The 18,459-nt window shown below is 43.1% G+C and overlaps 1 protein-coding gene across 1 annotated transcript; it reads right to left on the bottom strand.

Annotated features, from left to right (window-relative positions):
- Positions 1-17,504: 17,504 nt before the first annotated feature.
- On the bottom strand, positions 17,505-17,954 carry LOC113565565. Its single transcript, XM_026987917.1, has 2 exons — positions 17,895-17,954; positions 17,505-17,841 (listed from the first exon to the last, which is right to left on the bottom strand). The coding sequence occupies exons 1-2, from the start codon at positions 17,916-17,918 to the stop codon at positions 17,530-17,532; spliced, it is 336 nt and encodes a 111-aa protein (XP_026843718.1). The 5' UTR covers positions 17,919-17,954; the 3' UTR covers positions 17,505-17,529.
- Between the last annotated feature and the right edge of the window lie 505 nt (positions 17,955-18,459).

Here is an 18,459-nt window from a genome sequence, read left to right as displayed (position 1 = left end):
AGCTGCTACGCTCCTCAGGGAAGGCCCGAGAACGGGTGTCTGGGTCTTGGGAAATGGGAGAGAGCTGATCTGGATAAGCCACAGGCACGAGTATGGTATGGTATGGTATGGTATTGTATGTACTTTATGGACGGGCTCTTTCCAGTCTTCTACGTAGTATTCTAATATGCTGATCTAAGATTAGTGAAGGATTTCTTGGGCTGACAAATGCGGCTCTGTTAAACCATAGTCACAGCAGATGTTCGACTAAAAGAATGGTTCCAAAAACTATAAAAGTTGTCTCTAAAAAGGCATAGGGGGAAGGTGTAAATAGATACATATATGAACTTATTTGTGATCAATTCTTACCCTTTTTGATCAAATATTCTATACATTTTAATCCCTTGAATGATAGACCAGTTATAATCTCCACCGGTTTTCCAACCAATTAGTTTTCAACTGGAAAATATGTATTCCTAAGCCAAAATCTCATACTAATCCTCTTTTAAATCAGTCATGAATCCAATGAAAAACCGGGTGGGGGAAACCTGCTTTTAGAGTTTTACATCCCACTTTTTTAATTCCCAATATCATCATCCCTTTTTGCAATATTTAATTTAATATTTTTAAGCCCTATCCTCTCTCTTTTCCTTGTAAAATGTGAAGTACTTTTTCGTGGGTAGTGTATTCAAAATTCTTTATGTAATCTTTACCCACTCTACAAGCCTTGTCTTTTACCGTCTTTCACTCTGGCGACACATTTCAAAGACACTTAATACTCGGCTCAAAGTTGGGCCTCATTTAACCATTTTGATTGCAGTTTCAAATTGCAGTTATTTCAGAGCAGAGCAGAGCATCGGAGGAGGGGGCTAACGGGGGGTAAAGGGAGTGGTCTCTGACAGGTAACACTGTCACTTGCCCTGACATATGGGGGTTGTTGGGAACATGGCCCCGGCTCCTCCCTCGGTTACACATTATTTAGCTGCCGCTGATGCGGGCGCTATATATTTTAACCAAATTGTTTTCGCCGGGAGCCTCATGCTCGTTATAGGGGTCGCAGTCGCAGCACCTGGCCGGGGGGGGGAAAGTTCTCAAAGTTCTTTTTTTGCAGATGGTGCGCTCCGTAAGTATCCAAGGGATTAGGTAGTCGTGTGTGAATGTATCTGTATCTCGTTTTGCATGGCATGCTATAATTTAGCATAAATTGTCCGTGCTGTCGAGATTAATGTATCTAATGACCTGATTTGCTGATTTACAGTAATTTCCAGCTTACAGCTACCCCACAGATACACGAATACACGGATACACAGATATATTGAGGCACACATGGCTGGCTGGCTGAATGGCTGGTCGGTCTGTCTACCTGCAGATACATTTTGTTTGCCCGGCGTTTTCCAGGAAGTGTGCGCAAGATACACAAAAGATACGACGAGACCACGAACATCTCGCACCGCATCCGCCGTCCAGGCATCCGCCTCTGAAATCCCAAAATCCATGGACACACAAATCTCTTTTTCTCCCTCCTGCGGAAATGAATTTGCTGCCATTAATCATGCGCCCAATAGGATTCTTTTCTAGTTCGTGGGTTTTCTGCCTTCCACTTGAAGTTCCTTTGGGTCTAATGACGGGTTGTTGTCCAGCCTCAGCATCAGCTCTCTAAAAGTGCAACTTCATATGGAAATCTGAGATTTACTACGGCTTTGCTAAGGTTTTTAAGACTCAATATCGAAGGATTACCAGTTGGAAAGGTGATATCCAAGAGATAAAGAGATCATCGTTGAGATCTTGAGATCTCTTAGCTCTTCCCCTTGATCATACTCGTGGAACAGCTGTTTTAACAAAAGCTGTAACCCAAGCTTCCACTCCCCGCTCTTCCCTTCATAAAAGAGTTATTTCCATCTACACATCAAAGGGTTTTCATTTGATTATTATTTTGTAAGACCATCCAACGAAACAGACATAATGTGGGACTCGCTCCTTCAGTATCATTCCACCCAATCCCCATTTCCCAGTGAACCAAATCGAATTGAATCGAATGGAAATCGAATCAAAATGGGAATAAGACTCATTTGCACGGGCACTTGAGACGCCTTGAAAGGCGGGGGGGAGAGAGTGAAGGCAGGCCTTTGACGGGTTGACTGCGCTGCTCTGCCGACAGTGACTGCGCTGCTTAAACTAAGCGTGCTCTCATTCTTCCTTGTCTGCTCTGCTCCGTCAAGCTTCTTCGTTTTCTCTGCTCCAATAACAAATCGATGGCGGCGATAATTTCTACACTCAGCCAGCTGCTTGTCCTGCATCTATTTATCTTGCCTACCCTTTCGCTTCTTATCTCCTTCTATTTCAGAGGGTGTCATCCTGGCAGAGGGTATGATGTTCTCAGCAAACATTTGCAAGGCAGACTCATTTGAAGAAGACTCTTGCTCAAATCTCAGGTAACTGCCTTAGTAACTATCCAGTGCGAGGGTATGCATTACTTCGGTACCCAAATCCCACTCAACCCTTGCCTAACCCACTTTTTTTTCACGCATTTTGTGTATTAAGCCCTTGAGTGCGATATTGCGGCTCAAGTGCGAATCGCAGAATAGGGAGAGGGAGCGGCCAGCCTTAAGCTTTTCATTTTGCGAGCGGAAATAAAACATAAAAGTAACTCTTGGATGTTTAATGATAAAGTTTGCTGCTCCCCTCTGTGGTGCACTCTCCCTTTCGAGTGTGTGTGTGTGTGTGTGTGAGGAGTGTTTGCCTTTGTTCATTATTGCCTGGGCTCCGCCTGGCCGGCCCCTCAGGGCACTACATTTGGTGTTTTTTGCACGCTCAGCGCAAAACAGAATGAAACAAAGCAACGAGGCACAAGAGGAGGAGGAGGAGCTGGATGAAGAAGCAGGGGGGAGGGGAAGGGGAATTGTTGAAAAGGAAAAACGCATTAATTACGCTTTTTCAGCATAAAAAGCAGGAATCGAATCGGAAACGGTTGGGTCGTATCCCCGGGGTGGTGGTTCGGGTGGGATATTATTATTTTTATTACGGGTTCACAGGATCCTGCGGGACGGGACGCGTAGCGGCACTCTACCATTTGTACTGGTTTACCGGTTGATTATGCGCATTTCGTTAAGTTCTTGTTTTCGGGATCATATTTTTTGGGCGGTTCCCGAAACTAGAACTTCCAGCCGCCAGCCGCCAGTCGCCAGCTGACACGCTCCATTGGAAGGAACAGAATACAACGCAAACAGGAAGCTGAAATAAATGAAAATCGACAGTTTTCAAATTAACCGTTGCATTGACAAACGAAAGCAACAAACGCAAATTGTCATTAAAAAAGAAAGAGCGGGAGAGCCGGCGAGCCGGCGAGGGACAAAGCAATAGATGGACGAAGCAAACGCAGCGAAGCGAATGAAACAAAATAATACAAAGGGAAGGCGCTGCACTCGGATGACGACATCGTTGATACCCTTGTGGACCCATCAATCGTTCTGTCTTAGATCCTGTGTGGTTTCTATATGGAAACATCTAGCAAAACTCATCATACCCTTTTTCAAAGGCACACAAAGTACCGCAAGAGAGTGCTCGTGCTCTCTTTCGGTGGGAGAGCTGGAGTGAGAAAGGGACAAAGTCATGCCCAAATGCCGCTGGTGCTGCAACTGTCGCTAATTGCAATGAGCGAGGAGAGGGAGGAGAGTGGGAACACAGACTAAGAGGAAGAAGGAGGGGGAGAAGCAGTTTCCGACTGGAGTGAGGTTAAGAGAGATGGCCGGGGGGTCGGACTGTGTGGTTAAGGGAAAGAGTGGGGGTTAAATATTGCTGCCAGGAAGTTGTTGAAAATCAAGCGAAACGAAATGACTTGGCCAGTGCCTCGTTCTTCATGTTACCCCTTCCTTCTCTCTCAGTCTGTCTCTCTCGCTCCGACACTGACTGCAGACCGCAGACCATCCGCCAAGGGCGGCAGAGTCAAAGGGGGATACCGCTGCAAGACTCATTAGCATTTTTTGCCTGCCTTTTATTATATGCATGTTGTTTTCTCTCCCTCTCGCTCTCCCTCTCCCGCTCTCTCTCTCTCTCTCTCTGTCTGCTGTTTTCCTTTCCTTTTTTTTATGTTTTTTTATTGATAATTTATGCAGTCGCACTTGTGGGTTGTAAATCGTTTGATAACACGCAAAACTTGCCAACGGAAAGTGCCAAAAAATGTGCCCAGAAGGGAAAACTATGTAAATGAATTTCTGGATCATACATGGGATGGATGGATGGGATACACGCGGAACTGACTGTCAGAAAAACTTTGGGGGAAAATTCGAGTATGTAAATCAGGAACCCCTCTTTGGTGTGGAACTGAAAATGTGTTCTGCCATAACCACCGATTTTTTCCAATTTCTTAAGACGGCAATCCATGGATGGCCATGGATTTTAGCCATTTATTAACGAGTATAGTGAAAGCATTACAGGCGGGCACTTTCTTTGGACGGACATCATTCTGAAGGCACAATTTGTAGGAAAATTCTCTTAATTTTTCCATTTAGCATACAGTCAAAACATTCACAGATTTTGCATAGAATTTGTATACCGTCAGTTATTTGCATATATTTAACTACCCATGAGCCCTCCCCTGATTCCATCTACTCTTTATTAAAGCCGGGTTTTTCCTTTGAACTTGTTCGTTTATACCCCCGCCCCTGCCACCCGTAACCCGCGCTGGAGTTTGGCTTCCGTTTTGTGTAAGCCCCGAAAACGAGACCGAATCCGTAAATGCAGCAGCAGCAGCGCTGGAAATGCATATTGCCAATGGCAACTGGAAGGCAGGGCAGAGCCAAAAATTTAATTACTTTTTATTACCAAGAGGCGAAAACGAGACAGGGGATGAAGGCGGCAACGGCCATTCAGGTTAGTGTTTCCCCTCCCCTCCCCAACGCCCTCGCCCACGCAAACCCCTCTCTCAAAAACTTTTGATTCGGGCTTCCTGCATATTTAATAAGACGTCAGTGAGTCCATGTCAAAGTTTTGGTTGGGTTCGGTTTGGTTTTGCCGTGTAATATAATAATACACACTTCAAATTAATATTAATTTTGGTTCAGGGTGGAAAAAGCTCACTGATGGGGCTTAGGGGTAGCAAAGCAGAGGGAGGGCAAGTGGGTGGGTGGAGAGGGTGGATTGGTGCTGGCCACAAAACTAAGACAGCAATTTATTGTAAGATAACGCCAAAGCTCGTTAGGCCAGGGGGCGGGTGAGATGGTGAGATGGCAGCCAGGGGGATACAGTTTTAGGCATGCTCCATTTACACCAGAATTTATGGCACGTGGCCGTGGCAGACACCAAAACGGGGCGTTGGCTGGGGCTTTAATGAACAGTTAGCCAAACCTCCTCTCGTCCTCTCTGGCTCTCAGGAGCAGCTGTTGCGATCATTTGTGTATTTCATTACATTTAACCCGGAAAGTTTTTACTTTTATTCTGATCTTGCATTCTTTCTTTCTTCCCTCTGTCCTGCACTTGTCTGAGGGTACATTCTGTCTCTTTTCCTTATCTCTCCCCCCATCGTCCTGCACTTATCTGTGACTCCAGGACTAGCTGCGTTTCTTGTCCCTTCCTTTGTGGTCTTTTTCGCGCTTGTTTGTGACATGTTTTCGCAATTTCTTAGGTTTCCGTTACTTCTGATGTCTCCCGCTCCCATTACTAGAGCTTCTCTCCCGCTGCCTGCTGCATCCTCAGCCTGCTTCACCGTTATTGCTCCTCTCCCGCTGCTCATTCTACTGCTTGCTCCTGTTCCTCTGCCGCTGACGGCGTCTGACGATGACACACAAAGCCCTCTCTCTGTCTAGCGCTAAGGCAGAGGAGAGCACGGAGGAAGCGGAACAGAGACACTGAGAGGACAACGAGACCCACATGTGACCCAAGCGCACAATAGAACTTAAGTAGTGACAGAGGCCCCGCGGCAGAGGCAGAGGCAGACCCGAGACCCGAGACTCGGATCGAATAGATATGGTAATACAATACAATATGTGGCATGGCTGTGGATGGAGAGAGTGCTATAACAATAACAGAAACAGCAAAACGCATTTTGCAGAATGGTGGGAAAAGACAACAATAGGGCAACGGGGATGGGAAGTAGAAGGTGATAAATGGGAGATAACGGGAGAACGGTTGGACAGTTATGTACGATTACGTAGGGTGTACGCATATTACAATATAACGACACTTTCAACAAAATTAAAAAATAACAGCTCCTAGGATAATTCTCCTTTTTATTAATTCCTGATTCCTTATAGACGGAATTTTTCAACTGATAAATATATAAAGATTTGCCATCCCTTTGAACTATTAAATCTATCATATATAGTAAATATTTTCCATAGATATCATATCATAGCCCCGAAGATGCCTTTATTAATCCCAAGCATAACAAAGATATCACAGAATATTCACCGATTTTTTTTCAAGATCTATCCTAACTAAGTACTTTAACCATTTTTAATATAAACGATGTAGCCACTAACAGTAGCCCAGGATTAATTTAGTTAGAGTTTGGAGATAGACAAAAAACCCCTCCCCCGAAACCCGATGGCACTATTCCCATTACGAATTCGGATTCATCAGGACCATGAAATCGACCAGTACAGAGGTCACATTCCGTGCTGCCCTAAGCCCTTTTCTGAAATAAGCCGCCATTCGTGCATTGTACAATTTACGTAGGGAATTTTTTTTGGCAACTGCCGCCCTGACACTCGAAAACGTGGCCAACTAGGAGCCGAAAGCAGCTTTTACCTAAAAGGCTGCCTGCCACACGTAAATATTCTATAAATTTTTATGTGCGGCCTCTGTCTGGCGGTAGGTTTGAATTTTCTGTTGCTATTGCTGTTGCCGTTGTTTGTGCACCACCTGCCTCTGCCCCTCTCTATATGTGATGTGCATATATATGTATGTATGTATATGTATCTGAATGTCCGGAATATGTCCGGATCTGTCCGAACGAGTATGTTGCCTGTGTGCCATGTTCAATTGTGTGCCGTCTGTTCAAATATTTTAAACGCCTGCCAATGGCTGAATGGCTGAATGGTTGAGTGTGTGTCTAGGGAGCGGCAGGAAGTCGAGGACGAGGACCTAAAAGAGTTCTCCTATACTAAATGCCTGGGTCTTGGCCAGCTCTCACGTAATTGCCCTTCTCATTCCGAATTTCATTGGGTTTTTGCTAGAGGAGTAGTTTTTGCCGAGTCCTGGAGACGATGGGGATGGGGAGGGGGGAGAGGAATGGGGATGGGGCCGAGAGGATATGCGGGCCTGTGGTGTAAACACCTTGTCGAAGCTTCGCCTGCCTTTAGGCGAAATATTTCGTAATTTCGGCTCCCGTTCCCATTCCCATTCCCATTCCCAAGCTATAGATCGGGGTGCGCCCCAGAATGCCATGGCAATTAGGGAGAGCGGGCCCGAGGAGAGGGCATGACTGTGCTGTTCTTGCCCCGAAACTGCCAAGAGATGAAAGGCAACACGATTCGGGCCAAAAAGTTCTTAGGTGTGCTGTGCGTCTAATGAAAGATTCGAGCAGAAATCGCGAGAGGGAGCGGCCAGCCCCAGTCCCAGTCCCAGATCAAAGACCTATCGATTGGCGGGGCGGGAAAGGGAATTCTTTTACGAAAATTTTCGAAAATCAAATATTTTCAATTTCCTGTCGTTGCTTTTTTCTTTGCTTGGTTTTGTTATACTGCAACACAAAGGAGACTTAATTCCCTTTGATTACGGCCGGAGTAAAATGGCCTTGAGGCTATATCCATTTTCTGTGTGTGCAGTTTTTAATTAAAATTTCTTTGCACTTTGAGCCGGTATTTTTTGAATATTTTTATAGGTTCATTATATGTACATATTTAATTTGTTGAATGTGTAAGACTTTAAGGAACAGACTACATATTCCTTAGTAAATTAAATGCAGTATAAGGACACATCTTGGGAGATCTCGATAGCCCATATGGATGCCGACATTGTATACGAGTATATTAAATTGCTTTAAGGAAGATTGAACCAGGAATTAAGCTGAATTACTATATAGGTAACTTCTATATAATATATATCCCTGATAATTCCAGAAATCCTATGTTAAATTCTTTAATATTTTTCGTTATTATAATCAATCAATACACTATAATTACTTTTATGTATTGATCAGCTATGTATGTAGATGCTTCCTGAAAACAGTTTTCAGATTATCTAGATTCCAGAATAGATTGCAATAGTAGTCGATCTATGTGTTTTTAAGTTCTTTTGAATCGTTGTACGATGCTCCGAATGGAAGTCGGTACCTCTATTTGGAGGGGAAATTCAGAATAATTTTCTTGTGAAATTCTGCGGTTCTTTTGCTTTTGGTAAATTTTGGCGATTTGGCGACCATTGGAGGTATTTTGAGTTTAAGTATTGGACAGTCCCACAGAACTATAGCTATGTGTGAATCCGTGTAAAAAAATGACCATATGATCAAATGCTAAATGCCAATATTTTTATAACTCTTTTAGTTAAAAAAAAATGTTCAAAATAATGCAATAAAATTACGGGTATAAAAACTTAACCAATCTTTTAGAGAAATGATTCATTTATCGGATACAAGTATTTCCCTTTAGTAAATCGGGATGGAAAAGCAGGCCTCAGTGAACTCAAAAGTAATTGCTGTGCCAGCACTTATGTAAGTCCGGCACTGTATTTGTGCTACTGTCCAGTTCATCCAGTACTTTCCTCTAGTCAAGACTTTCATGCTTTCAACGGCTTCTACCCCGAAAAGATTTTACCCCCAACTGTGTCGCAAATTAAGTGCATTTAAATATTTTTGCAATTTCCAATTTGAGGAAGAAATTGCAAAGAACATTCCCAAAGCCTCCTCCTGCTCCCCTCCCCCTCCCCCTCAGATAGTTAGCATATATTCGTATGAACCAAAATAAAACCAACCCCAAACTGAAAAACGGCCAAAGGAGGAAAAAGTCAAATCAACTTGAGTTAACAGCAGGTGGCTCTCACTGGATGGCCAAGTTCTCTCCCTCTCCCTCTGCCCCTCTCTCTCTGTCTCTACTACCCCCGGGCACAAGTTATCCGAAAATTGAAGTTAAAAGTTATCTCTGCCAGGGACTGACTGGGGGAGCTCTGCTCCCCTATTGCCGGGAACACCCTCAAGTACGCCTGAGTGGCTAAATTCATTTGGCAGCCAAAATGCAAATTATTACAACTTACTTTTCTTTTTTATTTCGCCATCATTTCGTGTGCGAGAAGTCTGAAAATTATTTACTCGAATGGAGGCGGAAATTCCTCCATCCAAGCAGAAGTTCCGCCCGAGACTAAGGGTTGATCCCCGAAGTTTTTCGGTCGGAACTTTACGTGTGGCTGGTGGATGGGGTGGAAGGTGGGATGGTGGGATGGGGGCTCCGAAAGGGATGGAGAAGGTAGTGTTACAACTTTGACTTCCGTATGGAGTCGTTTATGATTTGCTTTTTCAGCGTTAAAGATAAAGATATCATGCCTGGTCGGGCCTCGTTTCCTGTGCTCTGGGGAATGGGGCTCTGGGGCTCTTTCTGCTTTCTACTAAATCACCAAAAGGGGTTGGCCCTGCCGATAAGGAATCTCCCTTCGCTGTTCTTGTGCATTTTCTCAGGCCTCTCACCCTCTCACTCTCTCACTCTCTCACCCTCGCAATTGTCATGTAAATCAATGCAACTGGCGCGCATCGCATCCAAAAATCATTTCCATAACCTTACAGCAGGCACACTCACGTACATCCATCCATCCATCCATCCGTCTCTTTTTCCCGGCTGACTCCATCCATCTCTTTCCCTCACTCCAATATCTTCCTCCTTCTCGCATTTATTCAGTCGGCCTGCATTTTGCGCTTAAACGAAACCAATTGAAGCGTGAATCTTTCACATCGTTGTTGTAGTCGATAACGAAACGAATAATGAGTAAGAAGGAAAGAGGAGAAAACGAATGGAGTGGGGTGGAGAGGGGGGGGAGGTAAAGTGAGAAAGGAAAGAGGCTGATGAAGAACCAAGAAGGGCAAAAAGGCTGCGGTAACAGGCGAGAAAAGGGAACGGGAGGAATGAGGGTAATGAGCAGGATGGGCCAAACGAGAGGGCACACCAATCACAATCGTGCCTCAGAACGAACACTGGCCAGCACATTTTTCAGTTTTCGAAAAGATTATTATTGGATAATACTGCAGATTATACATGCAATGCCCTGGGGAGATTTCTTAATGGAAGAACTTCGGGAAGAAAATGGCATAGGGTTCTCTAGAGTTCTGCAAATGATAATTTCCTGTCATTAGATGAAAAGATAACTGTAAATTCGTTATCCGATTAGTTTTTGAAATCTATAAGAGAAGGTCTCTTAACTCCGAAGAATTCAGAGCTTTTATTTCTACAGAATCGAGATTTACAGACACTATTTATAGGAATTATTTTGTTTCCTGATAATGGTTTTCATTACCATTACCATCATACGTTAATAATACATATGTACATATTTATGTAGATTGAAGAATACTTTGTTGTTTTTATCGTTATCCTCTTCAGCGTAATATAAAATTCTATTTCGGATTTATCGTTTTAATTAGCTTTTTCCTTTGGAACTACAAAGATAATACAAGTTTACCCCTACAATGATATATGGCTTCATTTCACGCTTTAAAGTAAGTTTAAAGATCATTTTGGTTAAGGATCTGTAAATCATTATCTCTCAAAGACGTTCCTGTGGTCTGGTGTAAACGCAAATCAAGACCCCTACAAAAGAGACTGCCATAGAGCTTCACTTACCCGATTACCCGATCCCCACTACCAAGTGGCACTACCACAAAGTACAATACCACTCCCAAAGTACAGCTCCGATTCCACTGTCACTCCCAAAGTACAGCTCCGATTCCAGTCCCATTCCGCTCACGCAGTGGTCTCAAAGTGGAGAAGCACTCAGGCTTAAATCTCTCGCGAAAGAGCATTGAGACCCTCGCTCGATATTAATTTCCATGCGGTCGCCCGTTGTCTATGTCTACGGCTTAAATTTAATGCCTGGCTCTGCCTTCCCTGCTTAGCCAGTGCCAGTGCCAGTGCCCTGGACCTGGACCTGGACCTGGGGCTGTGCCTGGGCCTGGGCCTGTGCCGGGCTTGTGTTTCAATTAAATCGCTTTGGAAAAAAACAGACACGAACAGAAAAGAACGTAACTTGAAACGCGGCACATTTTATTGATAGGCCTGCCAGGGCAACGTGCCAGACGTGTAATTGATGTCCGCGATTTAAGCGCAATTGATAAGCAGGGAACGAGAGTCCCAAACCGAACCGAACCGAACCCGAGTCGAGTCGAGTAGAGTCCGTAATATAAACTGAAACTAAGAGCTCTACTCCCCGGCATCCCTCGCCCTGTGGCATGTCCCATCCCTCTGCGTTTGCTGTCCATTAAAAAGTCAGCAACTGTAGCTAATTAAAGCGACGTCTGAGCGAGTAAAGAGCAAAACTCGAATCAAATTTGGCGCATATCAAATTATGAGCACAGCTGGCAGCAATTGCCAGCGAACGAGCGGACTCTCCGGACCAGGGACGGGACGGCAACGGCCTGAACGACAACATGACGCATATGGATGGGACATCAGACCATCAACCATATAAATATGCAGCATGGGACATGGGACCATCATCCATATAAATTTACAGTATGCGACATGGGACCATCATCCCATATAAAAGATATACAGTGTTTCCGAAAAGTTGTGTGACAAGGGGAATATTCATTAGAACTATAGTTTATGGTATATTTGATGAAGGTTCTTTATAGTTCTGCAACACAGGTTGATAAGAACTGCTACACAGGAAAGTAACGTATGGAGCACTTTAATAAACAGAAATAGAGAATGGTAAACATATCAAAACAATACTGTACTCTATTCGATGGTTGGATCTTTTGTTACCATTTTTATATCAGTTTCAAATTTTAAGTCTGGTCCGCAGTTGAAAAAATATGCCTTTCAAGTAATTTTAAACATAGTGCCGTCTCTGATATTATAAGTAAAATTCCTGAGATTGTATTCCATTATTTCTATATATGAATACTAAAATGTTTCGAATATATTCTGCACTCACTGTGTGCGTTACGAAGAGTGCAGCCATGGGCGTTTTTCTTATAATAATGAATAACCTCAGGGGAATAATTTGGACCCCGTACCTCAACCAGGGGATTCATGGGTGACTCTCTCCCTTGTCCTCCCACTCCACTCTGATTCATTATATCATTTTCTCACTCTCGCTCTGTGCGTCGTTTGCCCGTTCTGCCTAATTTTGAAGCGTTTCCGTTTAATTACGGAATTCGCTTAGGAATCAAAATGAAATTCTGGCAGCGGGAGAGGGGAAGAGGTGTCTCTGTTGTGTCCTACCTACCCACATCTATTACCATACCATATGCACGTATTTGCTTAGTACATTTCTGTTTTCCTAGGCACGTCGCCCTCTCTTGAACGGACCTTGTCCGTCCGTCCGTCCGTCCGTCCGTCCGTCCGTCCGTCCATTCGTTTGCTCTTATCGATGTTTGTCTAGTTTATGTTTTGTTATTTTTGTCATCTTCTATGTATTTCTGTCTCTTTTTTGAGTTTTGTTTGCCCACGTAGAGCCCAAAGAAGAAGTACTATAAGAAAAATAAGTAGAAGAAGGTAAAGACTCAAGCTGAGTTTTCTTTGAGCCGAAACGGTCCGGACCACAGACTCAAATTTCCCTGCCCAGTCACCGTGGTGCTAGACCCATGGAACCGATCTTCAAATGGAACAAATGTAACATTAATCCCCAGAGGACAAATGATATATGGCCTGGGTGTACGATTGCACTGTAGCTAGAAGCCATGTCATGTTGAAAACCGAAAGTAAGTCGTCATCTGCTGTTGTAGATGGATAAAAAAGGTTGAGAAATGCTGCCCATAAACTGCTGGAGATCTAAGAAAACGGATTTTGAATGGATTACGAGCAATATGGTATAAATATGAGTTGGATAGAGGGACAGAAATATCTGGGAAATACGAGTATTTGCGGTCTACTATGTACATTTTGATTTATTCATATCTGAATTGATTTGGGATTATCCAGATTATGGAATGGTATAATCTTTTCAGAATATACATAAATATTAATACAGAAGGTGTTCTCGTTACATCAAGTATTTCCCTTCATAATCGCCACTAATTGAATCAATCAGTAATGCAAATCATTCCACATAATCCGTTTAAATACGAATGCCCTCTGGTAATGTCCATTTTGTAAACAACGATAAAATAAAGTTGCTTTCTTCATCGAAATGTGTGTTCTCCAGCAATTTCCAGCTGTTGCAATATCTACTTTTATCGGAACTACTAAAGGTTTGTTCTGTATAATTAGTTCCAATTGTTAAATCTTAATTTGTTCAATTCATTCAATTTATGTACCACAAAACACACATTTCCCCAAAAGTTTATTAGCACAATTCTGTTTAACGATCATATGGAAGTTTTAAGATGTTCTATGATGTGATGAGGGTAAATTCTTCAGAAACGAATCAGTTAACAACGTTCTGTACTACTCGTAAAAGTTTGTTCCCTTTTGGGTAGCCAATACTTAAGTTAATGAACAAATTCCTTGCGGAAATATTCCTTAAACATTCGTTAAATGGTCACTCAACTAAGCCGAAATTGCTTACAGGCCGAACCCAACTAAATGTGGAGACCACCATTAAGGATCTTATCTGCAGGCCCTTAGCAAAAACATGAAACATTCCCAAGTGCTCTTATCGCGCTTCTCTGCACTGGCGCTGGCTCCCCCAACTTTTGTCCATTCCACTGTGCGGCAGCGGCAACTGAAAAGTTGCCCCTTTTCGAGGGGCAGAAGCAGCAGGCAGCAGGGCAGGCAGCAAACTTCCAGCGAAGGCAAATGCCTAATAGACATTAGTCCAAAAACCTGCTGACTCCTGACTGGTGTACGAGTACGAGTATACGAGTATATGGCTTGGTAGTGCCAGCTCTGGCGAAGGCTCTGCGATGGCTCCAACCCAAATGGAGCTGCTTCCATCCTTGGCTTGGCTCTAGAACAAACTTCAACATTGTTGTTACACTCTTAGGGAGAGTCTTGTCATTTTCAAACGAAGTTTGCCCAGCAGAGAAGGAGGGAGAATTCAGACACAACCCCATCTTCTCATTGCTGATGCCTGAAAACCTATTAAGTCCATGGTAACGATCGTTTGTTTAAGGGTATTAGATACTTCGTTCCAACCTAGTTGCTGACGCCACTGTTGCTGTTTGTTTCGTTTCTGGTGTTGCATTACAAGTAGAAATTTTCAGTTTTGCAGCAATTTTGTTTAATTTCTTTTTGGGTGCCGCACGCCTCGAACATAACGAGCGTGGTTAATTGTAACCATATATACATACATACGGACCATGTCGATATCCAGGGAGACGACGACGACTCGCCCGGAGGGAGGGAGAGGCAGAGAGAGTGTGTCTGCCCCTTGGGTGTGCATGTCGCGACCCTCCTCCTGCCTCCTGCCTCTTGCCTCCAGCCACCGCCATTCCCCGTTGCGGCTGCCGGCACTGGAGCAGCCCTGCGTTTTGTTCAGAGTCTGTGGCAAATGTGTCATTAGGCATGTTTCATGACCCTTTGTCATGCACAAATAATTATAATTTAATACACTTGCCAGCAGGTTGTCGAACGGACAGAGGGGGACGTGCCCCTGCACGTAGGGCTCAGAGCGCTGCCACCCCAGAGTTGAGATTTCGGTTTCGTATTCTCATTACCTTTAATACCCATTACTCACATATTTGAACATTGAAGGGGGAAAGTTTTGGGTAGTCGTGGAGAAAAAAGTACATGGATATTTCCGGCCTATAAATCAGACTTATTCTAGACTTGAATTCAACGTACTCGAACTTCAGATATCCACGAATGCAAGGTATCTTTATGTTTAGGGGATGGCTATCCCAATAGTCTCAGTAGTCGCATTCTATACATTAATTAAATATACTGATTTTACAGATTTATGTTATAGTTCTTCTATCTTCCCCTCTTCCTCTTCTACCGCCTACTGAGTAACCCCTTCGTCGACTCCACATCGATCTTTCATCATAATCCGGCCATCAAAGAGATTTTCCCTTGACTGTTTCGGGAATGCTTAGTTTTTTCCTGGATTTTTCCACCGTCGCATCGTGGCATTCTGTCGCTGTCGCTGTCGCTGTGTGTTTTACTTTACTTTGTGCCACATAATTGCCAACAATTTGCTGAAGTTGCCAGCACGAGTGCGCCGCCCGGCAATTACCAAAGGCGCAGGATGTGTTTTAGTGCGCGCACGGCCCCCGTCATCATCCTGCCCATTCCATTTCGTTCCGTTCCATTCGACTTCTACCCATCATCATGGTGCATAGTCCTTGGTATGAGTGCGAGTACCAGTACTATCCCTTGTCTTGGCCCCCAACTAATTTGCGCAGCTCGCGGCAAAATATGAAAAGTTTGTCTTGGCTAATTTGCTTTATGGCATTTTAATTGTATTTGCCCAGTGTCTGTCCCTGTCCCGTGGAGAACGCCATGGAAAACTGCTGACTGCCGACTACCGACTAGCGACTCCTGCTGACTCCTCAGGAGTGTGCTGGGCTGTGCTGTCTGTTGAAAATTTAATGAGCTTATGAATTTCAAATCATTTTCCGACCCACTCAGTGCGCACTGCGCACCTGATAGAAGGGGATACTGGCTGGCTGTCCCCCGTCCGCCGTTCCACTCTTTGGCAGATGGCTCCGCGCTTTCGCTGCTGATAACCGCACATTAGCCAATTATTGATAATTTATGAAAGTAATTGAGGTACACGAAACATTTCCTATGAATGGTTCTACTCGCACTTACAGGCGTGTGTGTGCAGACATGTGTGCAACGTCTTTGTTGAAAATACAAATGAGCACAGCAGGGCCCCAAAGAGTGCAAATATAATTCTTATAAATAGACAACAACAGAGGCCCTTGTCGACAGTTGGCAGTCGTCATCATCATCATCATCATCGTCAAGCAACTAAGCAAACATAAATATATAAGAATAGCTATGCGAAGGCTATAGAGAAGTATAACGACGGGAAAATACCCGCCATTCAACAATTTCGGGGCGAAAGCTATGCCTCTGAATTGGAAATGGGAGATTACTCCAATCAGGGTAGCACCTAAGACTACTTTTGGCTGGAAGACTGATAGATTTGTTATGAAACTTGCCCAATGCCAGAGGAAATGGTTCCATTAAATATATCATAAAATTCGAGCATTGAAACTTTAAAAATTAGACTTCTATAACACTTTAATGAAGGAAAATATACTATAATAACTATGTCAAGGATACTACTAAATTATTTACCACTAATCACCAGTATTCCATGCAATAATATCCAATTAGAGTGTTTTTATATGGATCATTTAATCGAATGGATTTCAGAGGGCGTATCACAAAGAATCTGCACAAAAAACTTAGTTCCTCCGGCTCTTCAGGTAATCTCTAAGCACTGGGGATTAAAAGAAACCCAGAGACCCTCCACACTATAGACTTTGTCGCCATTGACTTTGCTTTGGCCTGCCACGACCTCCCCCTCTGCCATATGGAGAGTGTAGAAAACAGAGGGCCCTGCCATATAGAGAATATACATACTATGTACAGAAACGGAGGGAGCGATGGAACATGTCAATATTAGCAACGACAGCAACGGCATTGTCATTAATGAAACCAAATAAAAACCTTAAATGCTAGCTGGCAAAGCAGAAAAGCACACACTCGAAACACACACAAATTTGAACAGAAACAGAATTTTGTATTTGTTAACATACATACATAACCACACACTCGCAGATACTATTTGTTGTGTGTGTGTCTGTATGGGTGTGCGCCTGCATTTGGCTGGAAAAGTTGTTTCACAAATAAATAAACGCTTCGAAATGGAAACATTCGCTCCATTGCCCATAAATATTTGTTACCGCTTATGTTGATTCAAATGGTTTGGATTGCTGACTGATAGATGGAAAAGACAGAAAAGGGGCTGGCTGGGGTATGTGGGTAATTCAGGGGAGTTCAGTTCGTTATTGGAGTGGAAATATGGAACAAAAACTAGCCTGGAACTAGGATAAAACAATCGTATGAACAGCAACACGAATACTCAAGAGAAATGGGTTTCTACCATAGTATATAAAATCATTACGATCCCTATATGAATGTAATACGTCATTAATCATATAGTATATTTACTAATAATACATTTCTGACCATTAAATGGTTTTTGAGTATATGTTTATACTACATATATGTCGTAGGTATTTCGTGAGTATAATAATTACTCGTTTGGATTAAACTTGTTTTGCCTTGGCTTTTGTGGAATCCAAAAATAAACCATAAAATGATGCACAATTCCTTGAATTCTAATTTTATTTTAAGGTGAATCTGCATACATTAATCTTTTATAGGGTACATCACATTTTTAGATACAAACTTGAAACAATTAAAATTAAAATTAGTTAAAAATGAAAACCAAATATTAATTCATTTGAATATTTTATAGAACACATTACATTACATTCTCTGCTGAAGTTTAGCCCGCTGAAGATTTTAAAGCATTCACACCGATTCTCTTTATGGAGGCCGTACCATTCAGAGGTGCGCCTGCCTCGTACGTGTAACGACTGCGATATCCATCAGGACCAGCCTTGTAAAAGAGGATTAGAGTGCCTCCTTCTTTGTAAGATTGTCGAATTTCTCCCTCGATCTGTCGATGGCCTTCCGCATCCTCGACCACCGATTCAGTGCGAAATCCTGTTCCATCTGGATGGGTGATCCTCAGTTGGTATTCCCTGCCGCAGGCTGATTCCAGCTCACAGCAACTAATCCACAGGACAAGAATCCACTAGGGGGACTTTAGTTATCTACAAATTCTCCATCAAATCCCCAGAGACTCACCGCTCTGATGGTTCTAGGAGACATGATGTGGATCTAACTGGCAGCAGATTGCAACTACCACTACCCCGAATGATATTCAAAACTCTGTTTGTGCCAGCATCATTCTACACTCAATCGAAGGGGAAACGGGTTTTATTGCAAAATGAAGATTAACTAAGATCAAAAGTGGCTAAACCACATTGCTACATTGAAGCAAGCAATCAAGACCGGATGCAGTGGGTCGAAGCTTTAAATACCCTTGGAAATTATAGGGTTTCCTACTTACAATCCCAACTATTGATCATGCTATGATCATACACAATTGCAAGGCACTTTTGGCACTTCGATTGCATCAACAGAAGATTATGTGAGGAAAGAAAGATCTGTGAGTGTTCAGTTCTGGGCAAAATGATATCGATAGTATCCCTAGCAGGTGAACTTATAAATAGCCATGATCCATTCAATTCCTCAACGGGAGAGGAGAGATATGTATATAGAACCTGTTCCTAAAAGGCACTTTTAATATTTAATAACACTCAATAAAGTGTTCTTCCAAAGAAAGTAAGCTTTCTTGTTCCGTAATTTC

The sequence above is a fragment of the Drosophila persimilis genome, unplaced genomic scaffold (genome assembly GCF_003286085.1).
Source record: "Drosophila persimilis strain 14011-0111.01,24,50 unplaced genomic scaffold, DperRS2 tig00000000-arrow-pilon, whole genome shotgun sequence".
NCBI lineage: Eukaryota > Metazoa > Arthropoda > Insecta > Diptera > Drosophilidae > Drosophila > Drosophila persimilis.
This window is presented reverse-complemented; position numbering and strand designations above follow the sequence as displayed.

Bases quoted from the DNA above. Each gene is read 5' to 3' on its own strand.
- LOC113565565 (XM_026987917.1), bottom strand. From the start codon at position 17,918: ATGTCTCCTAGAACCATCAGAGCG. The intron at 17,842-17,894 runs GTGAGTCTCTGG...AAGTCCCCCTAG, and splicing joins CTCCTAGAACCATCAGAGCG to TGGATTCTTGTCCTGTGGAT.